Genomic DNA, 22,446 nt, shown 5'->3' with positions numbered 1-22,446 from the left:
TGTTTCTATTGTAGGTCAAGTTGGTTCAGAGATAAAGGGGTAAAGAAGTCTCTCTGGTTCATTGACCATAATATCAGTTATCATTAATAAGAGGCAAGTGCGGCTGAGTTGTGTTTTTCTTTAATATAAAATTAGAAAAAAAGTCAAATTAACTCTGACCCGAGAGTTAAAAAAAGAGAAAAAAAAATCAATAAATTGCACTAAATGTATATCTCAGATTTAAGTTTTTAATTGGCGGCTTTATCTTTTACTTTTTAAAAAATGTGTTGCTCTGATTTGCGGTTACAATTGTCAGTCAAGCCAAAAAAATATTATAATTGATTGTAAGTATATACAAATAAAAATGGTATTACGTTTTCTCAGTGCTAATGTGGGTAATTTTTGTCTATTTTTTAAATAAATTCAGGATATACAAATTATTGAAATTGCATTACACTCTTAAAAATTAAACGTTAAAAAAAACCTTTATAAATCTCAGATTTAACATATTAATTATTGTAAAAATATTTTTCCCTTTGCGCTGTAAAATATTGCAATATATTTTTCTTTGTTTTGATTGTTTGTTAAAATGTCAGTTAAGCCAAAAATATAATATAATTGATTAGAAGTATATCATATGCGTCTTTTTTCAACATTTTACATTTTGGTATTATCAATACCCAAATACCCAAACAACACCCCCTTGTTTTCTCTGCGCTGATTGGGTCGTAGGTGTGTCGATAACGTCAGAATTTCGCTGATTGGTCCAATATGCTAACACTAATTTGCATTTTGCTCTGTGATTGGATGTTGTGCTCTGCAGACAGGACTATCCTCTGGTATTCTTCAGCGCTCTAGTATTTTTTATCAGTGAGTATTTGCATTGTCCTTTGCGATTGGTTATGTTGGCCGTGTTTATTTGCATGTTCCGCATTTCGTCCAATCACAAGGCGGGATGCAAATGTGTATGCTAATATCGTTCCTATTCACCTCCCCTTTGGACAGACACACAGAGACGGGCAGCGGGTTCTGGCCGTTTCGCTGCAGCGGATCAGGGTCGAGGATCTGGTATAAAAGCGGGGTAAGCGTTGCATATTATGGATTTTCTGAATTTTCTGTATGTTAATATTCATATCTACAGTTTTGTGAGGTTAAATAGTAATGTTTTTATCTTGACCTACATTTCTCAGCATATCAATCCGCGTCATAACAGATCAACTGGTGTGTAACGGTGTTTTTATGCCAGTCATTAGTAGCGATGGGTAACCCAGGTCCAGAAAGTAAAAATCCATGCCAGGGTTTTGTACCAACTGCATTGGAGTCCCGCTGCTGCAGCTCAGTCGCCTATGCAGTTGTTACAAAACCCTGGGATGGAATTTTACTTTGTGGACCTAGGTTGTCCACCTCTAGTCATTAGTCTGGTTTGGCTGTTTTGTGGAGAAAATAACTGAGTAAAATAACATTTAATGTCTTATTAAATATATTTACACTCTGTCTGCATTAGAAACATGCACGTGTTTGTTCACAATCTGATAGTCAATCTGAGGTCAACTTACGGCGCAGGATTGCCCCGTTAGCTCAGCAGCTAAAGCGAATTAGCCAGACAGCTACGCTGGCAAGCTAACATAACGTAAGCAAGCTAGCTAGCTAACTGGCTAGGTAACTAGCTTAGCTAACTGGCTTGTGCAGAAAGTAGTGGCATGCAGAGCTTTAAACTAGCTCAGGAACCGTTAGCTAACATCTCTAACTAATTATGGGCAAATGTGTGAGCTGAGATCCCTAAAACAGGCAACCTAAAGCTGTAAAACAAAACGTACTTCTGAATTAAGTAACTTAACGTTAGGACTGCTACGATTATTAGACATAATCGAATATAATGTCTATTATAACTAGGTTACAAATGTGTCAACTAAACAACTTATTAATTATATACTATTATTATTAATTATATAACTTAATTTAAACCATAATTTTAACAACTTAAAAAAACTTAAAAACTTAATTTTAACCAGGATCTCAGCTATATATATATATATATATATATATATATATATATATATATATATATATATATATATATATATATATAAAAAAGGCAGAGCTTTCAGAAGTCAATCATGCAACATGATAATATCACGATATTTTAGGGTATTTTTGCGATAACGATATACTTGGCGATATAGGAAAACGGAAAAATAATTAATGAATTTCAGGAATATAGTATAATAGTATAACAGTATAATCATAATGTGGCAAAATAAACAAATATAGCATAAAATAATATAATGCAGCAAAAAAAATTGCAGAATAATTAGCATGCATATAAACTGCAAACTAAAACAATTAATTATACAATAAATACACCTAAAGCTTCACAGTAAATAATAGACTACTGTACTTTTAAGACAGAAGAGCCCTATTATCATGATATGGATTTTTAATATCACGATATTTCTGTGTCACGATATATTGTATACGATATAATATTGCCCACCCCTACTAGTAATACACTCCATATATCCAGGATTGAAGTACAATGAATACTGTACATATATAATCTATCTCTAGTATATATAAAGTGTGAATTTTTCTTTTGCAGCAAAAAAATTGTACCCTGACGACCCATATGGCAAAAAATATTATGATGATATTTCAAGATAATTTTCGATTACAATATTCAGAAATGTTGGTGATATTATCATGTATGATATGATATGGCACACCTCTAATTGTAGTTACTCTATAACCATTAGTTGAGATTGAAATTTTCAGTTGACACGATTTTATAATCGGCATTGTCAATTAGTCGACATAGCTGTTGATGTCCACTATATGCCTACTTCAAAATTCAGAGTTGACTATAAATTTCTTGGCTAATCATTATGATGTAAGTACAATGCACGGCATGGCAAAAATAATTGTTGACCAATCAACTAATCAAAAAAGTTGAAAATGTAAATGCAGCCCTACATTTCTGTTGAACTTGCAGAGTGAAAGTATCCGTTTATCTCCTCATTTAACCTACATTTAAACAGCTCAGTGTGGGGGGGACTGTGCAATGTGTGAGACGTGGCAGCTAAACACAGCCAGGAGTTTTAATCTTATCATATCAAAAGTTATGTAAGGCAGCAGTAATGCTGAGGGAGAGTGAGTTGGGCAACAAAGTTGAACTTTGACTCTAAAAATGGTTGTTTTGGACTGGCCTGAACTGGCAGAGTAAACAAGCAGGATTTAAAGAGGGACCTGACACGGCAGGAAGCTAAAACTGTAGCTAGCTTTTCCAAGACATACATATATTTTTTATTTTTTATTTTAGCTGAAATTTGCTGACTAGTTAGTCTGACATGGACTATAGTGAACACCTCAGACGGAGAACTGACTGACTGCAGAGCCGCTTTCAACATACCAAGGTAGACAATTGGAACATTTAGAGACGTAATCTATTCTGTCATCAAATGATTCCTCTTATGATGCTTTCCATATTTTAAATCTTTTGAATTGGCCATTCAGTTTAATACTTTGTTTCTCCTATTTAGAATGCTCTAGTGTTATGAGGGGATAATTAGTATGTTCCAGGTTTCTAAATGTTGTGTTTCTACCTTGGGGGCCCTAAAATACATAGGAATGCATATAAATACAGATTAATTCTGTGTAAATAAACTAAAATAAATTTGCAATATGTACACTATATCTACATTATATAAAAGACTATAATGTTAGGTCTAAAGCAGTTTCATTGTTTTTTCGAAAATCATTAATAAAATGCATTAATAAAATTGAAAGATAAAGACTAGCTTTAAGTGGTGGATATCTGACAGATCTGTTTAAGCTTATTCTGATTGGTCTGTTTTGTTCTGGTATTCAGTTTTCAAAAGGAACCCCTCTGTTTATTTCACTTTAACGGTTTGAAGCAGCCTGTAAATGTCAGTAAATGCAACACAGTTAACTGTTTTATGTCTGTTTTACATCCGTGTTATCAGTGTGACAGTGTTGTCACTACTGTATATGTATTAAAAGCTGTTTTTTTTGTGTGTACCATGAGAAAAGTGCAGAAAATGGAATTGTCTAAATCTTCTATTGCACATTGGCAATCAGATCATTGGAAAATAATCATCCCAATTTAAATAGCCGTACCTATCCTCCTAACATTTAGTGAAAATAAGTTTATCACTATCCTTGGCGATGATATTCTTTGCCTTGTTATATTTGTTCACACATTTTTTGTTAATTTTTAACACATTGCGTGTCTGTCCTCTTCATTCTGTCCTCAGGACGTCAAGATGAACGTTGGTGTGGCTCACAGTGAGGTGAACCCCAACACTCGGGTTATGAACAGTCGGGGGATCTGGCTAACGTACGCACTAGGTGTGGGAATGCTTCACATTGTGCTGCTGAGCATTCCTTTCTTCAGCGTTCCTGTTGTGTGGACCCTCACAAATGTTATTCACAATTTTGTAAGTGTTCGCAGTGAACTAACCCATTGTCTTACAATCACTCTCTTCCATGTGGTGCTCGTTCACTCGATCAAGTGTCGTTGTCCATGAGAAGGCAGCGATTTCACTCTTTACTCTGTGTTGTAGTGCCCTGGATTTGTTTGACTCCCAACTCCTTGTTGTTGCTTCCTCAATCCACACAGCACATTAGGTGATGACTTGCTTGAACAAAGAGGCAAGGTCACCAGCATGACATCATTTGCAGAGTTTGGAGAGCAGTCACCATGCATACTGCACTGCAGTGATAAGAGAAGCTGTTCAGCTGATTATTTCCTGCCATTTTTAGCCGGCTATAATAATCCTACTATCATTGTTTTAGCCCGAGTGATGAATTAAGCAAGTGCTGTCTGGATTTTTGAATACAACTGGACCTTCCACTCCATGCAAAATAATCTTGGTCTCTTTATCTTATTTTGAATGGTGTAAGACACTTGTATTGTCTTCTTTTCTCTAGCTATATATATATCAATTATAATCTATAGATCAAGATTTTGTGGTAAAACAAAACTGCACTGACTTTAGACTTGATTATAAATCACAGTGGATCAACACCAGCAGATGACCTGTCTCTCCAAAGCATCACTGATTGGTGGAAACTTCACACTAGACGTCAAGCAGTTTGGACTGTGTGTCTCTCCACTCTTCCTCCAGACTCTGATCCCTTGATTTCCAAATGAAATGTAAAATTTACTGATGATCAGTGATGGTTTGGAGAGACATGTCTGTCATCTGCTGGTGTTGATCCACTGTTGTAGATGAACCTTACAGCACTCTGCTGAAAACGTTTATAAAGATGCAGATTTCATTTTCCAGCAGGACTTGGCACACTGCCCACACTGCCAAAAGTACCAATTGGTCTTAAATAATCTTATAAAAAAAATGAGACACAGAATCAACAATAAAAGAAATAAATGATTATAATATATCACTCTGTGTGTAAGACGTCTATATAAGTTTCACATTTTAAACTGAATTACTGAAATAAAGTAACTTTTCAATTATATTCATTTTTTTTTAAGCAGCAGTTCCAAGACTAATAAATCCTGTGACTGAAGAACCACGTTGTGTTTCTCTGCAGGGTATGTACGTGTTCATGCACGCAGTAAAAGGCACACCGTTTGAAACTCCAGACCAGGGGAAAGCCAGATTACTCACACACTGGGAACAGCTGGACTATGGAGTGCAGTTCACATCATCCAGAAAATTCTTCACAATCTCTCCAATCATTTTGTAAGTTTATATTTAATTTATTACTGTTGTGCTGAGGGATCGACTAAAGCAGAACTTAAAGCGTGACTTAATTTCAGTTTCACAAACCCTGACATGTTTCTTCGTTCTCAGGCATGTTATGTTACAGTTATCTCTATTTGAGCATTTTTCATTGGCCTTGGCATTTTAGCACAACATAAAGAACAACAGAATTTTTGTAGAACAGTGACCATAAACACTGACCTGCTAATTGACGCAGGACAGGAACAAGTATTGTGTCCCATGACCTTTACCATGCCCCGTGGAAGCTAAGGAATGCTGTACTGACCTGTGGGATATGTGTGTTGGGCCTCCTGCAATGAACGTGGATGTGATTTCTGACAGAGTCACTTGTCTGCTACAAGTCCTGTGGTTTGGTGTTTGTGTGGTACAGTGGTTAACACCACTCCCTGCCAGTGAGTTACCACATCATGTGGGAGACTGGGGTTCAATTCCCACTCTGTGTGACTGAATGCTGTGCTACACCAATAAGAGTCCTTGGGCAAGACGTCTAACGCTACATTGGACCAACTTTGCAAGTTGCTCTGGGTAAAAGCATCAGCTAAATGCAGTAAACGTAAATGTAAAATGTCTTTAAACACGGACACTTGTAGCCAGAAGCTGCCGGTTACGATCATTATTTGCACCCACTGTTCTGTTTACTGTGGGCAGTAATGTCTTTGTATACTTAGTACACTTTTTAATCAGTGACCCTGTGGATTTGAGAAATGTTAAATGCCCCAAAACTTGTGAAATGGAATGTTTCTTCCTCACCCTCTACATTAGGCCTAACTCAAACTCTCATTCACGTCATTAGTTGTTTGATTGTTTCTAGTTAACACACTATTCCCACTGAGAATCGGAGAAGGATTTAAACAAAGAAAACAACCATGAACTGCATTGCTTACCACCTTATTTAGCTGGTGAAATGGAAGTCCATTCCATCCTAAACCTTCTATATTAGGCCTCACTCAAACTCTTATTCCCATTACCTTTCTGATAACTGTTCTGATAACACTGTTATGAGAATCCCCTCAAGGGGTTTCCTCCCACTGATTGCTGACAGTAGAATATAACCAGACTGGAACATGTTCAGCAGTATCCATGCACCCTAGTGCTTGCTGTGGTAAATTACCCTACTATACCAGCTCACTGTGTTTAACACTAGAACAGATAAAGCTAATACCTGACATTAGTTTCACATTCAGATCATAGAAACAACAAACCTAAAGCTCAACCTATCCTTTATATTGTGCAGTCAGTTTTTCTTGTGGCCCCCAAATGCATTAAAACGGACTTGCCACCAGTTGTACCTCTAACACAGTTTAAGAACCACTACCCCATAGATGATCACCCTAACTCTTCTGTAAACCAAAGTAGTTTTAAATAAAAAAAGTATCTTGTTTCTGAAGTGAGCTCCCTTGCCTCTATTTGAGATGTAGTCCAGTAGATGAAATGTACACGCCTACATGTCTACATTCTACAAACATGCTGTCTCCAGGATTAACTGCAGTCACTTAATGATTGTTTTTGCATCCTTCAGGTACTTCCTGGCGAGCTTCTACACAAAATACGACACCGCTCATTTTGTGATAAACACAGCCTCCCTCCTCAGTGTGCTCATCCCCAAATTGCCACAGCTCCATGGAGTGCGAATCCTCGGAATCAACAAGTATTAAGCTCACCAATCAGAGGGACCTGTGCTGAGACCGACTCTGCAGTGAGCTTTTGTCTCACCTGTTAGGAGAGGAGGGAACCCTCTGTGTGTGTGGTGAGGCAGTTTTGTACAGTGTGTATAATTTAGTGTCTGTCTTTGCTTAGATGCACCTGAAGTTATTACAGGCGTATGTGATAATGCCTTGAGCATTACTTAAGTAAATATTTAATTTTTTTTTTCTTTCTTCCCTGTCAGTCCTAATGAATCTGGGCTGGCCTAGATTCCCCTTTCTACATATTTGCTTTTGTTTGTAGGTGCTCACTACACTGTGAGAAACTAATGCTTTCTGTTTGTCCCATTTCTAAACACAGTTATAAAAGGCTGTTTTTAAGACCAGTTCTTTGTAAGAACTGGACCGTGTAGCTTATTAGTTTTTCTTTATATTCTTTCCTCTATCAATGCTTTACAAAACAACAATAAAGATGTCCTTGCATGATTTTCTGAAGAAAAGAAAAAACAAAGTTTGTTAGATCAAGTATTTTGATAGTGTATATAGTCAGTCATATGGTGGGTTGATGTCTCAGTACCTAAGTGACAGGGAAACATCCATTAACCAGGCTTTAGTGTTTACTTCCACAAGTCAGATATGTTTATATACTCATTCATTACAACAGTGTGCTTGTTTAGGACATAACTGTGAATCTCCTTCATTACCAAGGCAGCTAGTCCTTTTTGGCTTCTGCTTATTTATGGTATTATTGGAGCTCAGAAGATCCCTGTATGTAATATAGGTCCATTAAAAAAACATTTGTGCTCATCTGTGGTGTTTTCTCTTCTGGTGCAGTCACAGTTTAACATGCTGGTCACAAAGATTCTGTTATGATTTTTGTTTTTAATAGGAATACACAAATATTGTCCATATTGTCTCTGAAGCCTTCAGAACATCAATGTTGGGTCTGGGAAAGGATTAAAAAAAAGATCTTGGAACAGCGAAAAAGTCGACGACTGTCCATTTTTAAATAATTTACAAGTGGTAAAATGATGCAATCAGTGCCAACATGGTCAGGCCAGGTAAGGTCAGGCCGTCCTGCAATTTCAGCTCAAGAGCAGACAACAAGATGAGCAAACAAGATAATGAAATGTCATAATGAGAAGGCAACTCTTGCCACATTTTATCAAAGTACATTTGCCATCAGAAATAGACCAAACAAGTGGATGTTCTAATTATTTGTTTAAAACATGAAGAAAATTTTAATATTTAAATATTTTATTTGCTTTTTGAGTATCTGTTAATAGCAATGTCTTTCCTGTACATTACTTCCCCAAGTAAGAATAACTTGGTTGAGCTCTGAATCACAGTAACTTAAATTCAAGTTAAAGACTGTTCAATTCTATTTTAAAGCTCTTCTCATTTTGCTCGTATCGACCAGTTCTTACTTTAGAACTTAAGCTGTAATCTGGCGTACTGAAAAAGCCTGCTTTGTAGAATTTCCTAAATCCCATAGTCTAAAGGTGTCAAAAATGTGTACGTTTAATAAAAAAAAAACCTCAATCACAGAATGCTTTTGGTTGGATATTTTAGGTTGGTGGACTATTGTCAATCCAGCAGTGACACTGAGGTGTTTAAAAACTCCAGCAGCACTGCTGCATCTGATCCACTCCTACCATCAGCACAGCACACAGTAATGCACCACAACCAAGTCAGTGCCACTGTGGTGCTGAGAATAATATCCCACCACCCAAATGATAATAGCTGCTCTGTGGTGGTCTTGTGGTGGTGGGTACTGACTCTTGAAGAACAGGGTGAAACAGAGAAGCAGATACAGGACCACAATCTGTAATTCTGAACCTACAATTTTCTTCTGTATGATCAGTGGAGCTGACAAAATATTGAAACAAAGTGTGTAGAAACATTTTGGTATTTGGTATTGTCATAGGTTCTCATGCCCCAGTGAGGCTATGATCATCAGAGATGTATAGTAAGGAAGTAGAACTAATTCATTACTGTATTTAAGTACTAAAATGCTGTATTTGTTGATATACTTTCAGCTTTTCAGTTTATTACTTTTTATTACTTTGATGCTTTTTCTATGTGCAGCAATTGTTACTCGTTACAATTATAAAAAAAAAAAATGTTTGGAATCATTCCAAACCCACATTATCACTAAAGCCAGCGTGGTAGATGTTCTGCACTGTCTCACTGGGTTTGATGAAGCTCCTCATTACTGAGTGAATCATAAGATCCAGCTGATCTTAAAAGAAGAGCTCGCTGCTCCTGTTCTGCCTTTCACTCTGAGAACTTTCCACTGCTTTCTGTAATAACTACACTAATAACACAGTACTGTCACTTTTAAATTCAGTCTTTCACTGCCACATTTTACAATAAACTACTTGCAATACTTAAGTATGGAGCTTAAAAAAAAAACACCTTTTAAAGAAAAATTATTCTCAAGTCACTTTTTTTGAGAGAACACATGTACTTTTTACTGAGTCTGGGTCTCTACTACTTTATACATGTCTGATTATCATCAACTTAAATAAACCATAGAGGCAAGCATTAAAAGTCAAAAAATCAAAGTCATTAAACATTTTTAATTAAGATCCAAAGTCAGATTAAAACAAAGCATAAAAAACAATGTTTACTTAGAGTCCAGAAGTTCCTCACAGGCCTGTGGCATCACTCCTTTATACACCTCGAAGTGGTGATTCAGATCCTTTTGACAGTGAATTTTATATCTGCTTCCTAAAGCACCGTCTGCAGTAGCTGCTCCATAGAAGACTCTGTTTATTCTGGAATGAACTAACGCCATGGCACACATCACACATGGCTCCCTGGTCACATACAGGTCATATCCGGTACAGATGTACGACTGTCCATTTTCCTTGGCCTTGTCTGAGGTGCTGTGGCTCTCTAACGCAGATACGTCCATGTGACTGGTGGTGACCTGAGGGTCAGGAACGTAGTATCTGCAGGCTGGATACTTCTCATACTGGTAGGCTCCTCCTCCTTGACTATCCGCCACAAGGTCGACGCACACCATTACAGCGTGATGAAGTGGATGTGTCCCTCGTCTGCAGTCATGAGCTACAGCAAGCCTTTGGCCTGTCTGTGGGTCGACAACCACAGCACCTACAGCATCCATCCCCAGCGTGTGGCCAGATCTAGCAGCTTCTATAGCCTCCATCATATGTTCTTGCATTTTAGCTTTCTCACTGGACGAGAACAACTGTCCTTTCAAGGCAGATGTGATTTGTTTGTCTTCATGGAAAGACGTAGGCCAGTGCTTGCTGGCTCTCTCAAACTGTGGTCTCGTCAGTGGAGCACTGGCTGGAATCTGGACGAGAAACGGCTCACCCAAGCCTCGGGGGTCAAAGGTTTGAGAGCACAGTAGGTCAGAGAGAGTAGGCCCAGTAGGCCCTTTGCATTCCTGATCAGGAACATCACTAGCCAGACACACAATGACCTCCAAGGGATGAGCAGTGTTCTTGTCTTTACATGCTCTAACCCTCTTGATGTGCTGAAGATCTGGCAATGGGAAGGACGTGGCCAACTCTTTGACCAAGCGTGAGGTTTCTCTCTTTTCCATGATGGGAGCAGCATAAGCATCCAGTAGTTTAAGGTCCTGAGACTGTTCATCTGAGAGAACCGGGACGACATCCCAGGAGTCGTACTCCATTCCTTTCCTTCGTTTAGGATCAGGCTCCATGTTAATTAGTGGAAGAATCTGCAACTAAGCCATGTGATGGTCAGCAGAGGTGGGTAGAAGAGCCTGAAAATAACAGTAAAGCAAAAGTGTTGTTTATTTAATAAAATAATAAATAAAATATGTAGTAGTGCATCTCAAAAAAAATGTATATCATTGAAAAGTTACTTTATTTCAGCAATTCAATTCAAATTGTGAAACTCATTATATAGATGTGTTATTTATTTTATTGTTGATGATTATGGCTTACAGAAAATTAGAATCATATATAAGACTTGTTGGTACTTTTGGTAGTGTGGGCAGTGTGCCAAGTCCTGCTGGAAAATGAAATCCGCCAAAACACCAGCAGATGACATGGCTCTCAGTCCAAACCATCACTGACCATCAGCAAATTTTGCATTTCATTACTAAATCAAGGGAAGGAAGGAAGAGTGGGGAGGCACACAGCTGCTTGAGGTCTAGTGTGAAGTTTCCACAATCAGTAATGAAAAATAATTTCTTATAAAAATTAATTCTTATGAATAAGACAATTCTGGACTTTTCCGGAAGTAAAGGTATTATAAATCTCAAATTCATAACCCCCGACCCCCCCAAAAAATCCAGACAGCAGTTGAACACATAGAAAGAAGTAAAATAAGTTAATATTACAAACCTCTTATGGTCAGTGTAGCTCTGCTTAACATCTAACTTTGACTCCAGTCTCTTCTTTATTCTTCTGTTTAGTTTATATATAAAATATCAAGGAACTTTTCCAGCACCAATTATACCAACACAAGCGTTTATATTGTTGTTCTAGATTAAAAAAAAAACCATGAACCTCAAATCAAATAATAAAAAAAGATGCTCCAAAAATAGTAAAATATATTAATTATCTTATTTAGATTATTTTGGTGGTTTAACTGAAACCCAGACCACGTTGATTCTACAACTGTCAAAAAAGCCTATTTTAACTCATATCAAGCGACGCAGATGTTTAAAATATCTATATAAAACACTAAAGCTCATCTACATCAAAGAAAACTAAAAAAACGAATTAAAACACGCAAAAAATCGATTAATTCCGAAAAATAACCTCTTCTGAATAAAAATGTTGCAGCTCAGCGTTACTAACGCTACCTAAATCCCTTTCCCACGGAAACAACTTGGCTTACAAATGTTCCTACCTGTAAGCGCGTGCGTTTTATGTCATGTGTTAGTTATATAGGTTATATAAGTTATCTATTAAGTATATATTAATATACTTAATTGTACGCTTTAAAGTTAACTATTATTCATTAATTACTATTATGTGGCGTTTTCTTTATAGTGAATTAATCTAATTTAGCGGAACACTTAATGTTTTATGTGTGTCGGAGTTATTTTCGTGCTGCACAGCGTGGATCCATGTCAAATCGCACGATGCTCCCTTCGTAGTGCACTAGCTGCGTAGGAGGTGAAATAATGCTTTTAGCGTTCAACTTATGTCTAATAAAGATTAGATAAAGATATTTATGATTTATATAAGTGTATTTAGGTCATACAATGCGATATTTGTAATAAAAATGACAATATTGTGCTTATTCCAAGTGTGCACTATAAAGGGTACAGTAATGTATTTAGATTGACCCCCTGACATTCTTGTACTTGGAGCACACAGACTGAAGCACAGTGTAGGCTATAGTGTAGACAGTGCAGACAGAGAGATAATAAATTCAGTGAGTTATATTGAGAGTGATCTGAGAGCATCAAGACTTAAGCTTAAATTACAGTCAGTTTAATAGGTGAACTTAATGTTATGGCAAGGTTTGCACGTGGTGTGTTTTTCAGGTATACTGCTCTATTCAGGCTGCAGCAATGCATGGATGTTCATACACAGCCTGTTACTCCCAGGCTGGTGCTGGGCATCGAGACCAGCTGTGATGAAACAGGAGCTGCTGTTCTGGACGAGACAGGGAGGATCCTTGGAGAAGCTCTGCACTCCCAGAAAGAAGTGCACTTAAAGTAAAGGATGCTTTTTTTCATGAATGTAAAACACAATCTGTACATTTCTTCCTTATTTTATTTAATAGGCAATATTTAATAGGTGCTGGAGTACCTCCTATCATGTTTTTGCATTGCAACCTTAGCTTATGCCAACCATACACTAGAAAACTAACTATACTAATAATAATAACTATAAAAGTTGTATATAAAAAAGGTAAGCATGAAGTCCTGTAAGATTTTCCTGGAAAACTCTGCACTGACTTTTCTTACAGCACTTTGCTGACAACTTTTATGGAGATTTATGGGATTTTATTTTCCAGCAGGACTTGGCACACTGCCCACAGTACTGCCAAAAGTACCAATTGGTCTTATATAATATTAAAATTTTCTTAGACACTGACTTTTGTGTTTCAACACATCAACAATAAAAGAAATAAACACTTAAAATAGATCACTGTGTGTAATAAATCTAAATAATATGTGAGTTTCACATTTTGAGCTGAATTACTAAAATAAATGAACTTTCTTAATCTCAAATGCCTTCCCCAAATAAACTATTTAATGGAAAGTAATATTTTGAGCATTTTTTATTATTATTTGTGAACCTAAAATGTTCAGGGCTAAATCAATAAAGCAAAATGTAGATGGAAAACATGATTTCAATTGTATCTGGAATAAATAGACAATTGGGTAAATTAGATTTATAGGCAAATCATTTAATAATATTCAATCCAAAATAATATTTGATACAAAGCAGGTTATAGATTTGGTTTTAATTCATGATAAATAAACTTAAGTGTATGGCATGTGGCTGACACTTTTAGCTGAATCTTATTACACAGAATGGCACAGAGTTGGTATTGTCACCTGCTACTCTACACCAGTCATGATGCATCAAATAATCATTAGTTTTCTGCCTTTTCCTCAGGTCTCTGCTTGTGGCCCTTTTATCTATTTTATCTTTTATTTAATCTTCTTTATGTTTCTTCTCCAGAACAGGTGGGGTCATCCCAACAGTCGCCCAGCGCCTCCATAAGGAAAACATCTCCAGAGTGGTTCAGGAAGCCTTGGACAGGAGCGGAGTTGCACCCAGTGATCTCTCTGCTGTGGCCACCACAGTAAAACCTGGCCTGGCCCTGAGTCTGGGCGTCGGTCTGCACTTCAGCCTGGATTTTGTAAAGCTTCACAAAAAGCCCTTCATCCCCATCCATCATATGGAGGCTCACGCCCTGACTGTGCGCATGCTGAGTCCTCTGGAGTTTCCGTTTCTAGTGCTGCTGGTGTCTGGAGGACATTCTCTTCTCGCAGTAGCAAAAGGAATCGATGACTTTTTACTTTTAGGGCAAACGCTGGATGAGGCCCCAGGAGACACACTGGACAAGGTATCAGATATATGAAATAACTAAAACCTTGTATCTGCTTTTTAAATCTGGAAAAAAAAACATTATAAAGGGTCCAACAGGAATGCTCCAAGTCACTTGTAATTAAATATTTTTACATTTACTTACATTAATATATAAATGTAATGGTTGGTTCGAATCCCAGTCATGCAGCTTGCCATGAGCTGCCGGAGTCCTGAGAGAGCACAATTGGCCTTGCTTTCTCTGGGTGGGTACAGTAGATGGCACTCTTTCCCTCATCACTCATAGGGGGATGTCGATCAGCACGAGGCGTCTGTGAGCTGATGTATCAGAACCGAATCGCTGCGCTTTTCCTCAGGGTACGCTGTGATGCTACTTGGCAATGCTGCATCAGCAGCAGTTTAAAAAGAGGCAGAGTCTGATTTCACAATGGCTAGTTTTCACCCTCCAGGTGTTGGGGCATTAATAATGAGTGGGTTTGTGTAATTGGCCTTGTAAATTGAGGAGAAAATGGGACACAAATTAGAAATTAAAAAAAAAAAGTTTGTATATGGTCATGTAAAAACATAATTATGAAAATTTGGTTTTGAAACTTTCACAAATCAAAATTAACATCCGGTAAAAATTACAATATAAGAAAAATCTAAGTAATGGACCTGTTAAGTAACCTCTAATGATTTTTCTCTACAGATAGCAAGAAGACTATCTCTTATTAAGCATCCAAAGTGTTCCAGCCTAAGCGGTGGACAAGCGATAGAGCTTTTGGCGAAGGAAGGGGATCGGCAGCAGTTCCAGTTCAAAACACCAATGGGGAAGCAATATGACTGCAATTTCTCATACGCTGGTCTGCGTAATCAAGTCACAATGGCTATTATCAAAAAAGAGAAGGAGGAAGGTAATTATTATTGACTTAAAGCAGCAGTCTGTAGGTTTTGAGGATTTGGGGATTTAGAGACCCCTCTGGTGAGAATGAGTTATTGCACCGAGCAATTCATAACTTACTGTGTAGAATTCTGTTTATATATATATATATATATATATATATATATATATATTGTTATACAGTAAACACAGCTTTGAAAAAAATAAGAGACTTAAAAATGATAAGTTTCTTTGATGTTACCAAATTTAAAACAATTATAAAAAGAGGAAGATGGATGATCACAAGCCATCAAACCAAGCTGAACTGCTTGGATTTTTGCACCAGGAGTAAAGGCATAAAGTTATCCAAAAACAGTGTGTAAGACTGGTGAAGGAGAACATGCCAACTGTGATTTAAAAACCAGGGTTATTACAGCAAATATTGATTTCTGAACTTTTAAAAACTTCATGAATATGAACTTGTTTTCTTTGCATTATTTGAGGTCTGAAAGCTCTGCAAATAAATGCTCTAAATAGTTGTTATTTTTATTTGGAATTTGGGAGAAGTGTTGTCTGTAGTTTATAGAATAAAACAACAATGTTCATTTTACTCAAACATATATTAATAAATAGCACAATCAGAGAAACTGGTTCAGAAACTGAATTGGTCTCTTGTTTTTTTACGACCTGTATATTAGAGCTTGCAGAGAAACTGATACCATTAATTAGAACATCAATGAACCTTTATTAAAAAAGGGTGCCAATCATTTAAAATGTAACTAATCATTATACAGAAGAAGAGATTAAATATGAACATTTAGAAAACAAGAACATACATTTAATCATAAAAAAACATATATTAAAAGGTCAATAAAACTGTGGAACTGTGAGACAGAAATGAAAAATAAAATAAAACCAAATAAAGCAGTAAAACAATTCTGATATTAGGAGCATAAATGACAAAAAAAAGTAAAAAGGAATTGTACTGCTTTCGATTAAAAAGAAAAATGTCAGGAGCTGCTACTTTAATTTGGTGCAGTGTTTGGTGGGGGCTTTAATTCAAAGTTTTTAATTATTTTGGTGTTATTTTGGTTAAGTTTTTTTTTTCTCTCTTTATAGGCATCCAGCAAGGTCAGCTATTATCCTGCGTGGAGGATATCGCTGCTGCCACTCAGCACACTGTAGCCTCGCACACAGCTAAGCGAACACATCGGGCTATTTTGTTCTGTAAGGCCAAAGGTCTTCTACCAGAGAACAGCCCGACTTTGGTAAGGTCACCGCACCACAGGACTGTGGTTTGGCATTTAGCATGAAAATAAAATCCAGACTGGCTTAATTGCTTTCGAATTCCAATGATTTTGGCACAAAAAGTATCCTGCCATTGGCAACCATTACTGTTAAACCTCTGCTTTGTGCACACTGCCCTCTCTAGGTCGTGTCTGGAGGAGTAGCGAGCAATCAATACATCAGGGAAGTGCTGAGAGTCGTCACAGACGCAACCGGCCTGCAGTTACTCTGTCCTCCATCTAAGTTTTGCACAGATAATGGAGTGATGATTGCATGGTATGGAAGGAATATGCTCTAACATGTTTTTTTTACTTTGTTTAATAGTTGAATCCACTGTTTAAATTCTGCTAAACGGCACTGCTTTTGTTTTTAGGAATGGTGTTGAGAGGCTAAAAGAAGGAAAGGGGATTTTGCCTTACACTCAGGATGTCAGCTATGAGCCAAAGTGAGTCACCCATTAAAGCAATATTGTGTAAAATGTTCTTAAAATCTTAAAATAGCAGCTTTAGAATGCTAATTTGGTCACTATAGGCCAGAATTCTGCTACTGCACTATGCACATTTGGTGGAGATATGTGAACTGGGCGTATCCCCCTACAGTTAGAAGGGTGTATTTCACATTTACTCCACTACAATAAATGCAAATCACACTCTTTGGGGGCCCCCTGTCATGAAAAAAAGCTGTACACATGCATTTCTGGGCAAGCTGAGAGATACAGAAGCAGCACCTGAAGTAAGAGAAGCATGTAAACAGAATTTACACTAATATTACTAGGGATCTGCTGTGTTAGACAGTTTTTATAAGGCTCTCATGCAGCTCCACCAAAGTTACACTGTGCAGATACATGAGCTGGGCTCCCCGTACAGTTAGAAAGGTGTATTTAACATTTACTCCACTACAATAAATGCAAATCACACTTTTTGGGGGCCCCCTGTCATGAAAAGCTGTACACATGCATTTCTGGGCAAGCTGAGACATACAGAAGCAAAACCTGAAGTAAGAGAAGCATGTGAACTGAGGAGTCAGAGTAATATTATAGGATTTTGAACAAATATGACTATGGATCTGCTGTGTTACGCAGATCTTTAGAGGGTTCTTGTGCAGCTCCACCAAAGTCACACAGTGCAGTTACTGAGTAGGGGGGGGGGGGGGGGATAATAGAGATCCCATTCTTCCCTGTTACAGTTAGTGGATCATTAAACTCGATTGTCAGCTGTTATTTAAGGGTAATTCTGATTTTATGTACGGATAGTTGGAAATTGGACAATCAGACAGTATAGTTAATGCTGTTTATTAAAGATTTGTCTACAATGTTTTGTTTTTTTTCTTCACTTTTTTAAAATAGGGCTCCACTTGGCAGAGATATATCTACAGAGGTGAGAGATGCTGCAATCAAGGTTCCCCATCTGAAACTGAAGATTAAATGCTGATATACAGTATTCATAGTTTATTTAAAGGTCTTTAAGCAATGTATTTTATATTTATAAATAAAAACACCTCAGTAATTGACCATGCTTATTTTTGTGATGCTTTTTTTTTTTTGCATGTGCAATCATTTCCCTGTTATATCTATGGACAGTTGACACATAGAGGGTAGTTAAAGCAGTCCACTGAGATGCTCATTCAGAACAAAGCCAGCCCATCACTCTATTTAGGAAGTTCTGCTCTGTGGGCACTCAGGTGACGTTATTCTGAGAAATGGAGGGAGACTCCTCACTGAATCGGACTCTGGGTAGAGCAGTCTTACTCCTCTGGTTGTAGCGGTAAGGCTGCACTGCTGCGCTGGTGCTGTCAGAGCTGCTTCTGATCGCTGGTGATCCAGGATATGAGCTCCTTCTGTTAGACACACCTAGAGGGAGTTAAGAGAAGTCTGAGTTATAGCCAAATGATACCCAAATTACTGGGATTCTCCTCACAGATACTCAAACCAGTGCAAGAAAGTGACATCAGTGGATAGATATGAAAACATTAAAGAGCCACTTCAGCTATTTTTCCATTAATAGCTGAAATGTGTTGCTTTGAAATAATAAAACATACCAATCCTGCTTAAAATTTTATAAACATACGGCGCCGAGCGGTCCAGCGGTCTAAAGCGCTGCCACTATGAGCAGGAGGTTGCCGGTTTGAACCCCCGCTCATGCAGCTTTGCCATCAAGCTGCCGGCGTTAGAGGGAGCAAAATTGGCGCTGCTCCCTCCGGGTGGGTAGATGGCGCTCTCTCCCCACATCACTCCTATGGTGATGTCTGCAGCACAGGGCGTCTGTGAGCTGATGTACCGGAGCCGAGCCACTGCGCTTTCCTCCAAGTGTGCTGGCTGCTCAGTAATGCTGCATCAGCAGCAGCTCCAAAAGAAGCGGTGGCTGACTTCACATGTATCGGAGAAAGCATGTGCTAGTCTTCACCCTCCTGGTGTGTTGGGGCATCACTAGTGATAGGGGGAGTCCTAATGAGTGGGTTGGGTAATTGGCCGTGTAAATTGGGGAGAAAATGGGAAAAATTTGAAATAAAAATTAAAAAGAAAATTTTATAAACATTTCCTAGCCTTTTTTGGTGATTTACGCCTCTGCAGCGCCCTCTCAGGATCAACTGTGCTATAAGTGAGGATTATGCGTCCATGTACTTTGGTACGCACATACTCACAATATGCAGATCATTCATTATTAATAATTCCGCCCTTTCTGCTGACGTCCAACCATCTGTGTTTTACCGCTATCAGAGGCACTCTACTGCTGCAGCTCAGCCAATCAGCTCTCTTTCCTGCCCCACCTCTAAACCCATACATCACCCAGTGCCCTGCCCAAACTACCACTTCCATTTTTAGCCTTTTGAAAAATTTAATGTGAGAGTGTAAAATCTTCTAATTTCAAAATAAACTCAAGATAAAACTCTTTACTACAGAATGTAATGCTGTGGGATGTGGTGTAAGTTTACTAATGTACCTTTGCTACAGCGCTGTTGGACAGGTGGACCCCCATTCTGCTCCAAGCTGTTGAAATTTAGAAGAAAATTGTCATTAAATATGAAAATTGTAAAAAAAAATTGTCAGAGACAGTGAAACAAGCAGTTTTAGCAGTTATACTGCAATTAATATTACCACCCTACTACTACTACTACTACTACAGTACTACCTAACAAAACAAGACTAACAACTATTAATGTGCAGAATGTCTGTCTCTGTGATTTAGTGTTAAATATTTAGATATAGGGCGATTTTGAGTCCGAAGAGTTCACACTGTTGCTAAATGGAGACAGCTGAAGCTTTTAAAGCAACAGTTTATTTTTTACTCAGATTATATCTATACTGATTTTTGATAGACTGGACAGTAAAAACACATGAAATTCATATGGCAGGTGATTTGTACGGATGCTTCTCAGTCTGAACCCTCAAAATAGTTTTGAAAATATCTTTAGTGTAACTCGTAAAGTGACAGACAATGAACACATCTGTGTTTGTTTAGTCTAGGTAGTAGGTAGTACTTTTTTATTTCTTCATAGAAATTAAGTATAATTATAAAAAATGTGCCTGATTTTGTGCAATTCTCATGTTGCCCTGCATTCTTATATGGGGACATTACATTTCATTTTCATACTGCTTCTCTGCACAATGATACTGTTTTTAAAACGTTGACCCTTTGGCCTTATATGAAGACACTGCCATACCATCTAGTGGTCACATGACAACATTACACTCAATTGATTAAGAACAGGAAGGCGGGAATCCCAGTCAAAATTTTCTACAGCCAGGCCAGACAGAAACGTGGGCCAGGTAAACAACCTGCACACCAAGCAAAAATGCACACCAAGCAAATTCTGGGTCTCAGGAGGCACACCAAACCACAATAAATTTCTGTTATCACCAGAAGTTTTGCAATTTTACTGTTTTCACCCTCTGTAAATAATGCCGGATTACCTGAGTGAAGGTAGGCCCACTTTCCTCTGTCTTTCAAACTCAGATGTAAATCTGCTGCATATCTTGCCATCCTTTGCTAGATGGTTCATCATCAGTTTGTACTTCAGGGGCGTGTTCCTGCATTCTGCCATCAGGATACGATGGGCGTGTCTGTTGAAGGTCAGGTAGCCGAGAGCATTGGCACAGGCTGTTCGCACCTGAATAGAGGAGAATGAATGACAACTCAGTAATGTTAATGAAAGCAAAAGTTTTCAGCAGTTTATACATAAAGAAAAATTTAAATAATTTTTTATGACAAGATATTACAGTAAAAACTGACTGGATTGTGTATGGCAAGAAGTGTGTATTAGTCTCAATGCATCATAGAGGACATTGGTCCTCCTAGAATTGTCCATTTAAGAAAAGCAGAAATCATCCCATCCACTTTTAGCTTCCTGCAGTTCATTCACAGGAAAAATATCACACCATGACTTTTGGCATATCAGTGTTTTTTTTATAAGTATTAATTATGCAAATAATTCATTTGTACACATTGTACCTCTTCCTCCTTAGAGTACAGTTGGGCTGTGAGATGCTCTACCACTCTCATGGTCACTAAGGCATCTGAAACAGTTCTGGTGTGAGCCAGGGTTGCCAGGAATTGAGCTGGAGATAAAATCAATAAAAAAAACACGAAATATAGCCTGAGATCTGATTTTATTATACACCTGTGGCCATGGACGTGATCAGAACCTAAGTTCAATGATTTGGATGGGTGAGTGAATACTTTTGGCAGTATAGTGTACATTAAAATGTATAGTTACATTATTTAAAGCAATAAAATGTGTTTGTAACACACCTGTAATGACCACAGTGTTGGGCTTTTCCGACTGCAATAATGCTACCAGAGCTGTTATCCCTCTTGCAGTGAGCGTCACCTTGTCAGAGCCAGTGATTACATTGGCAAGCACAATTACCTAATAATGAACAATTCAACATTCTTTATACAACACAAAATTTTAACACAAAATTTACAACACATTGTAAATAGTAAGTTAAAAAAATAACTAAATGGAAGATTTACATTATATCACAATTACAGAGTTACAAATAATGGAGAAATTGTTAATGTGTTTCTATAAAATCATAAGAATAAAAAAATTACTTCCATGTGATAAAAATGTGCTTTTAGGTCTATCTGAGGATTTTGTGCAGTATATAACTAAAAAGACCATTAGGAATTACCAGACATTAAGAATTAGTTTTTCTACAGAAAATACATATTTTATGGAATTGATTACTTTTATTAGAGTAAGCGCTTAAACCTATTTAATTTCATTAATCAGAAGGCATAGGAAGATAATAATGGGTGGTTTGGAAGTCTTGTAGTTAATATTTTGTGTATACATTGTGCATAATTAGCATTCATATTCAAATCTCACTCAATAAAGGAAAAATTACAGTGCAAAGTGTAATAGTGTCTGTTTAAAATATATTTTTTTCCCAAAGTAAAACTATATACCATAAGACCAAGATAAGCTGCTATGAAAAAATCCAGTGGTAGGAAAGACGTGGTTCTGCTACCTGAAATGCAGCCTTAGCCCTCTCAGTCTCATCGTCTGAGTCCAAGAAGTGTTCATATGTTCGCACAGGAACTCCTCCCCTTTTCCAAATTGCTGTCTGTTGAGTTGGGTTATTGCATGCAAACAGGGCCAGTGCATGTCCTGCTTCCAAACGGATTTCCTAACCCAATAATGCATGCAGAATAATAATAGGCATCACTATTAATCACTTTTAAGGTCAATCATTATAATCTCTATACCATGACTACTGTATGTGCACTAAGACTAATAATGTACTATTGATTTACTATGTGCAATATCACAACACATACTGGGGAACCATGCTTGCTCTACTCTTAGTTTTTCTTAAATAATGTTTTAATAGTATTTTTATGTTCTCTTCTATTATTTTGATGGTATAATCTGTTTACCATCACTACTGC

At 37.4% G+C, this 22,446-nt stretch overlaps 4 protein-coding genes across 6 annotated transcripts in view; 2 read left to right on the top strand and 2 right to left on the bottom strand.

Annotated features, from left to right (window-relative positions):
- Positions 1–951: 951 nt before the first annotated feature.
- ormdl1 (ORMDL sphingolipid biosynthesis regulator 1) lies at positions 952–8,194 on the top strand. Of its 2 annotated transcripts, none has more exons than XM_007253245.4 (4): positions 952–1,060; positions 4,251–4,433; positions 5,551–5,702; positions 7,264–8,194. In XM_007253245.4, the coding sequence occupies exons 2-4, from the start codon at positions 4,260–4,262 to the stop codon at positions 7,397–7,399; spliced, it is 462 nt and encodes a 153-aa protein (XP_007253307.1). In that variant the 5' UTR covers positions 952–1,060; positions 4,251–4,259; the 3' UTR covers positions 7,400–8,194. The 2 variants fall into 2 exon arrangements, with proteins under 2 accessions (XP_007253307.1, XP_007253306.1); XM_007253244.4 differs by lacking the exon at positions 952–1,060 and adding an exon at positions 3,228–3,389.
- A 1,755-nt stretch (positions 8,195–9,949) lies between these two features.
- adat3 (adenosine deaminase tRNA specific 3) lies at positions 9,950–12,197 on the bottom strand. The gene is made up of 2 exons (XM_007253243.4): positions 11,734–12,197; positions 9,950–11,147 (listed from the first exon to the last, which is right to left on the bottom strand). Exon 2 carries the CDS (start codon positions 11,082–11,084, stop codon positions 10,017–10,019), a length of 1,068 nt encoding a protein of 355 aa, XP_007253305.3. The 5' UTR covers positions 11,085–11,147; positions 11,734–12,197; the 3' UTR covers positions 9,950–10,016.
- Positions 12,198–12,679: 482 nt separating this feature from the next.
- Positions 12,680–18,061, top strand: osgepl1 (O-sialoglycoprotein endopeptidase-like 1). Its single transcript, XM_007253242.4, has 7 exons — positions 12,680–13,061; positions 14,038–14,425; positions 15,095–15,299; positions 16,385–16,533; positions 16,698–16,828; positions 16,926–16,997; positions 17,898–18,061. The coding sequence occupies exons 1-7, from the start codon at positions 12,856–12,858 to the stop codon at positions 17,980–17,982; spliced, it is 1,236 nt and encodes a 411-aa protein (XP_007253304.2). The 5' UTR covers positions 12,680–12,855; the 3' UTR covers positions 17,983–18,061.
- The window catches only part of ankar (ankyrin and armadillo repeat containing), a 28,185-nt gene continuing 21,729 nt past the window's right edge, over positions 15,991–22,446 (bottom strand). The window contains exons 17-22 of one of the 2 annotated variants that reach the window (XM_022680082.2): positions 22,026–22,184; positions 21,301–21,418; positions 21,001–21,107; positions 20,463–20,659; positions 19,492–19,538; positions 15,991–18,401 (exon numbers count right to left, since the gene is read on the bottom strand). In XM_022680082.2, the coding sequence (XP_022535803.2) occupies positions 18,229–18,401; positions 19,492–19,538; positions 20,463–20,659; positions 21,001–21,107; positions 21,301–21,418; positions 22,026–22,184 (801 nt within the window). In that variant the 3' untranslated portion in view covers positions 15,991–18,228. The remainder of the gene's footprint in view (positions 18,402–19,491; positions 19,539–20,462; positions 20,660–21,000; positions 21,108–21,300; positions 21,419–22,025; positions 22,185–22,446) is intronic. The other variant, XR_007441150.1, reaches the window with a different exon arrangement.

The sequence above is a fragment of the Astyanax mexicanus genome, chromosome 11 (genome assembly GCF_023375975.1).
Source record: "Astyanax mexicanus isolate ESR-SI-001 chromosome 11, AstMex3_surface, whole genome shotgun sequence".
NCBI classification, from domain to species: domain Eukaryota; kingdom Metazoa; phylum Chordata; class Actinopteri; order Characiformes; family Acestrorhamphidae; genus Astyanax; species Astyanax mexicanus.
This window is presented reverse-complemented; position numbering and strand designations above follow the sequence as displayed.

Bases quoted from the DNA above. Each gene is read 5' to 3' on its own strand.
- ormdl1 (XM_007253245.4), top strand. From the start codon at position 4,260: ATGAACGTTGGTGTGGCTCACAGTGAGGTGAACCCCAACACTCGGGTT. The intron at 4,434-5,550 runs GTAAGTGTTCGC...GTTTCTCTGCAG, and splicing joins CAAATGTTATTCACAATTTT to GGTATGTACGTGTTCATGCA. The intron at 5,703-7,263 runs GTAAGTTTATAT...TGCATCCTTCAG, and splicing joins ACAATCTCTCCAATCATTTT to GTACTTCCTGGCGAGCTTCT.
- adat3 (XM_007253243.4), bottom strand. From the start codon at position 11,084: ATGGAGCCTGATCCTAAACGAAGGAAAGGAATGGAGTACGACTCCTGG.
- osgepl1 (XM_007253242.4), top strand. From the start codon at position 12,856: ATGGCAAGGTTTGCACGTGGTGTGTTTTTCAGGTATACTGCTCTATTC. The intron at 16,829-16,925 runs GTATGGAAGGAA...TTTTGTTTTTAG, and splicing joins AATGGAGTGATGATTGCATG to GAATGGTGTTGAGAGGCTAA. The intron at 16,998-17,897 runs GTGAGTCACCCA...TTTTTAAAATAG, and splicing joins GATGTCAGCTATGAGCCAAA to GGCTCCACTTGGCAGAGATA.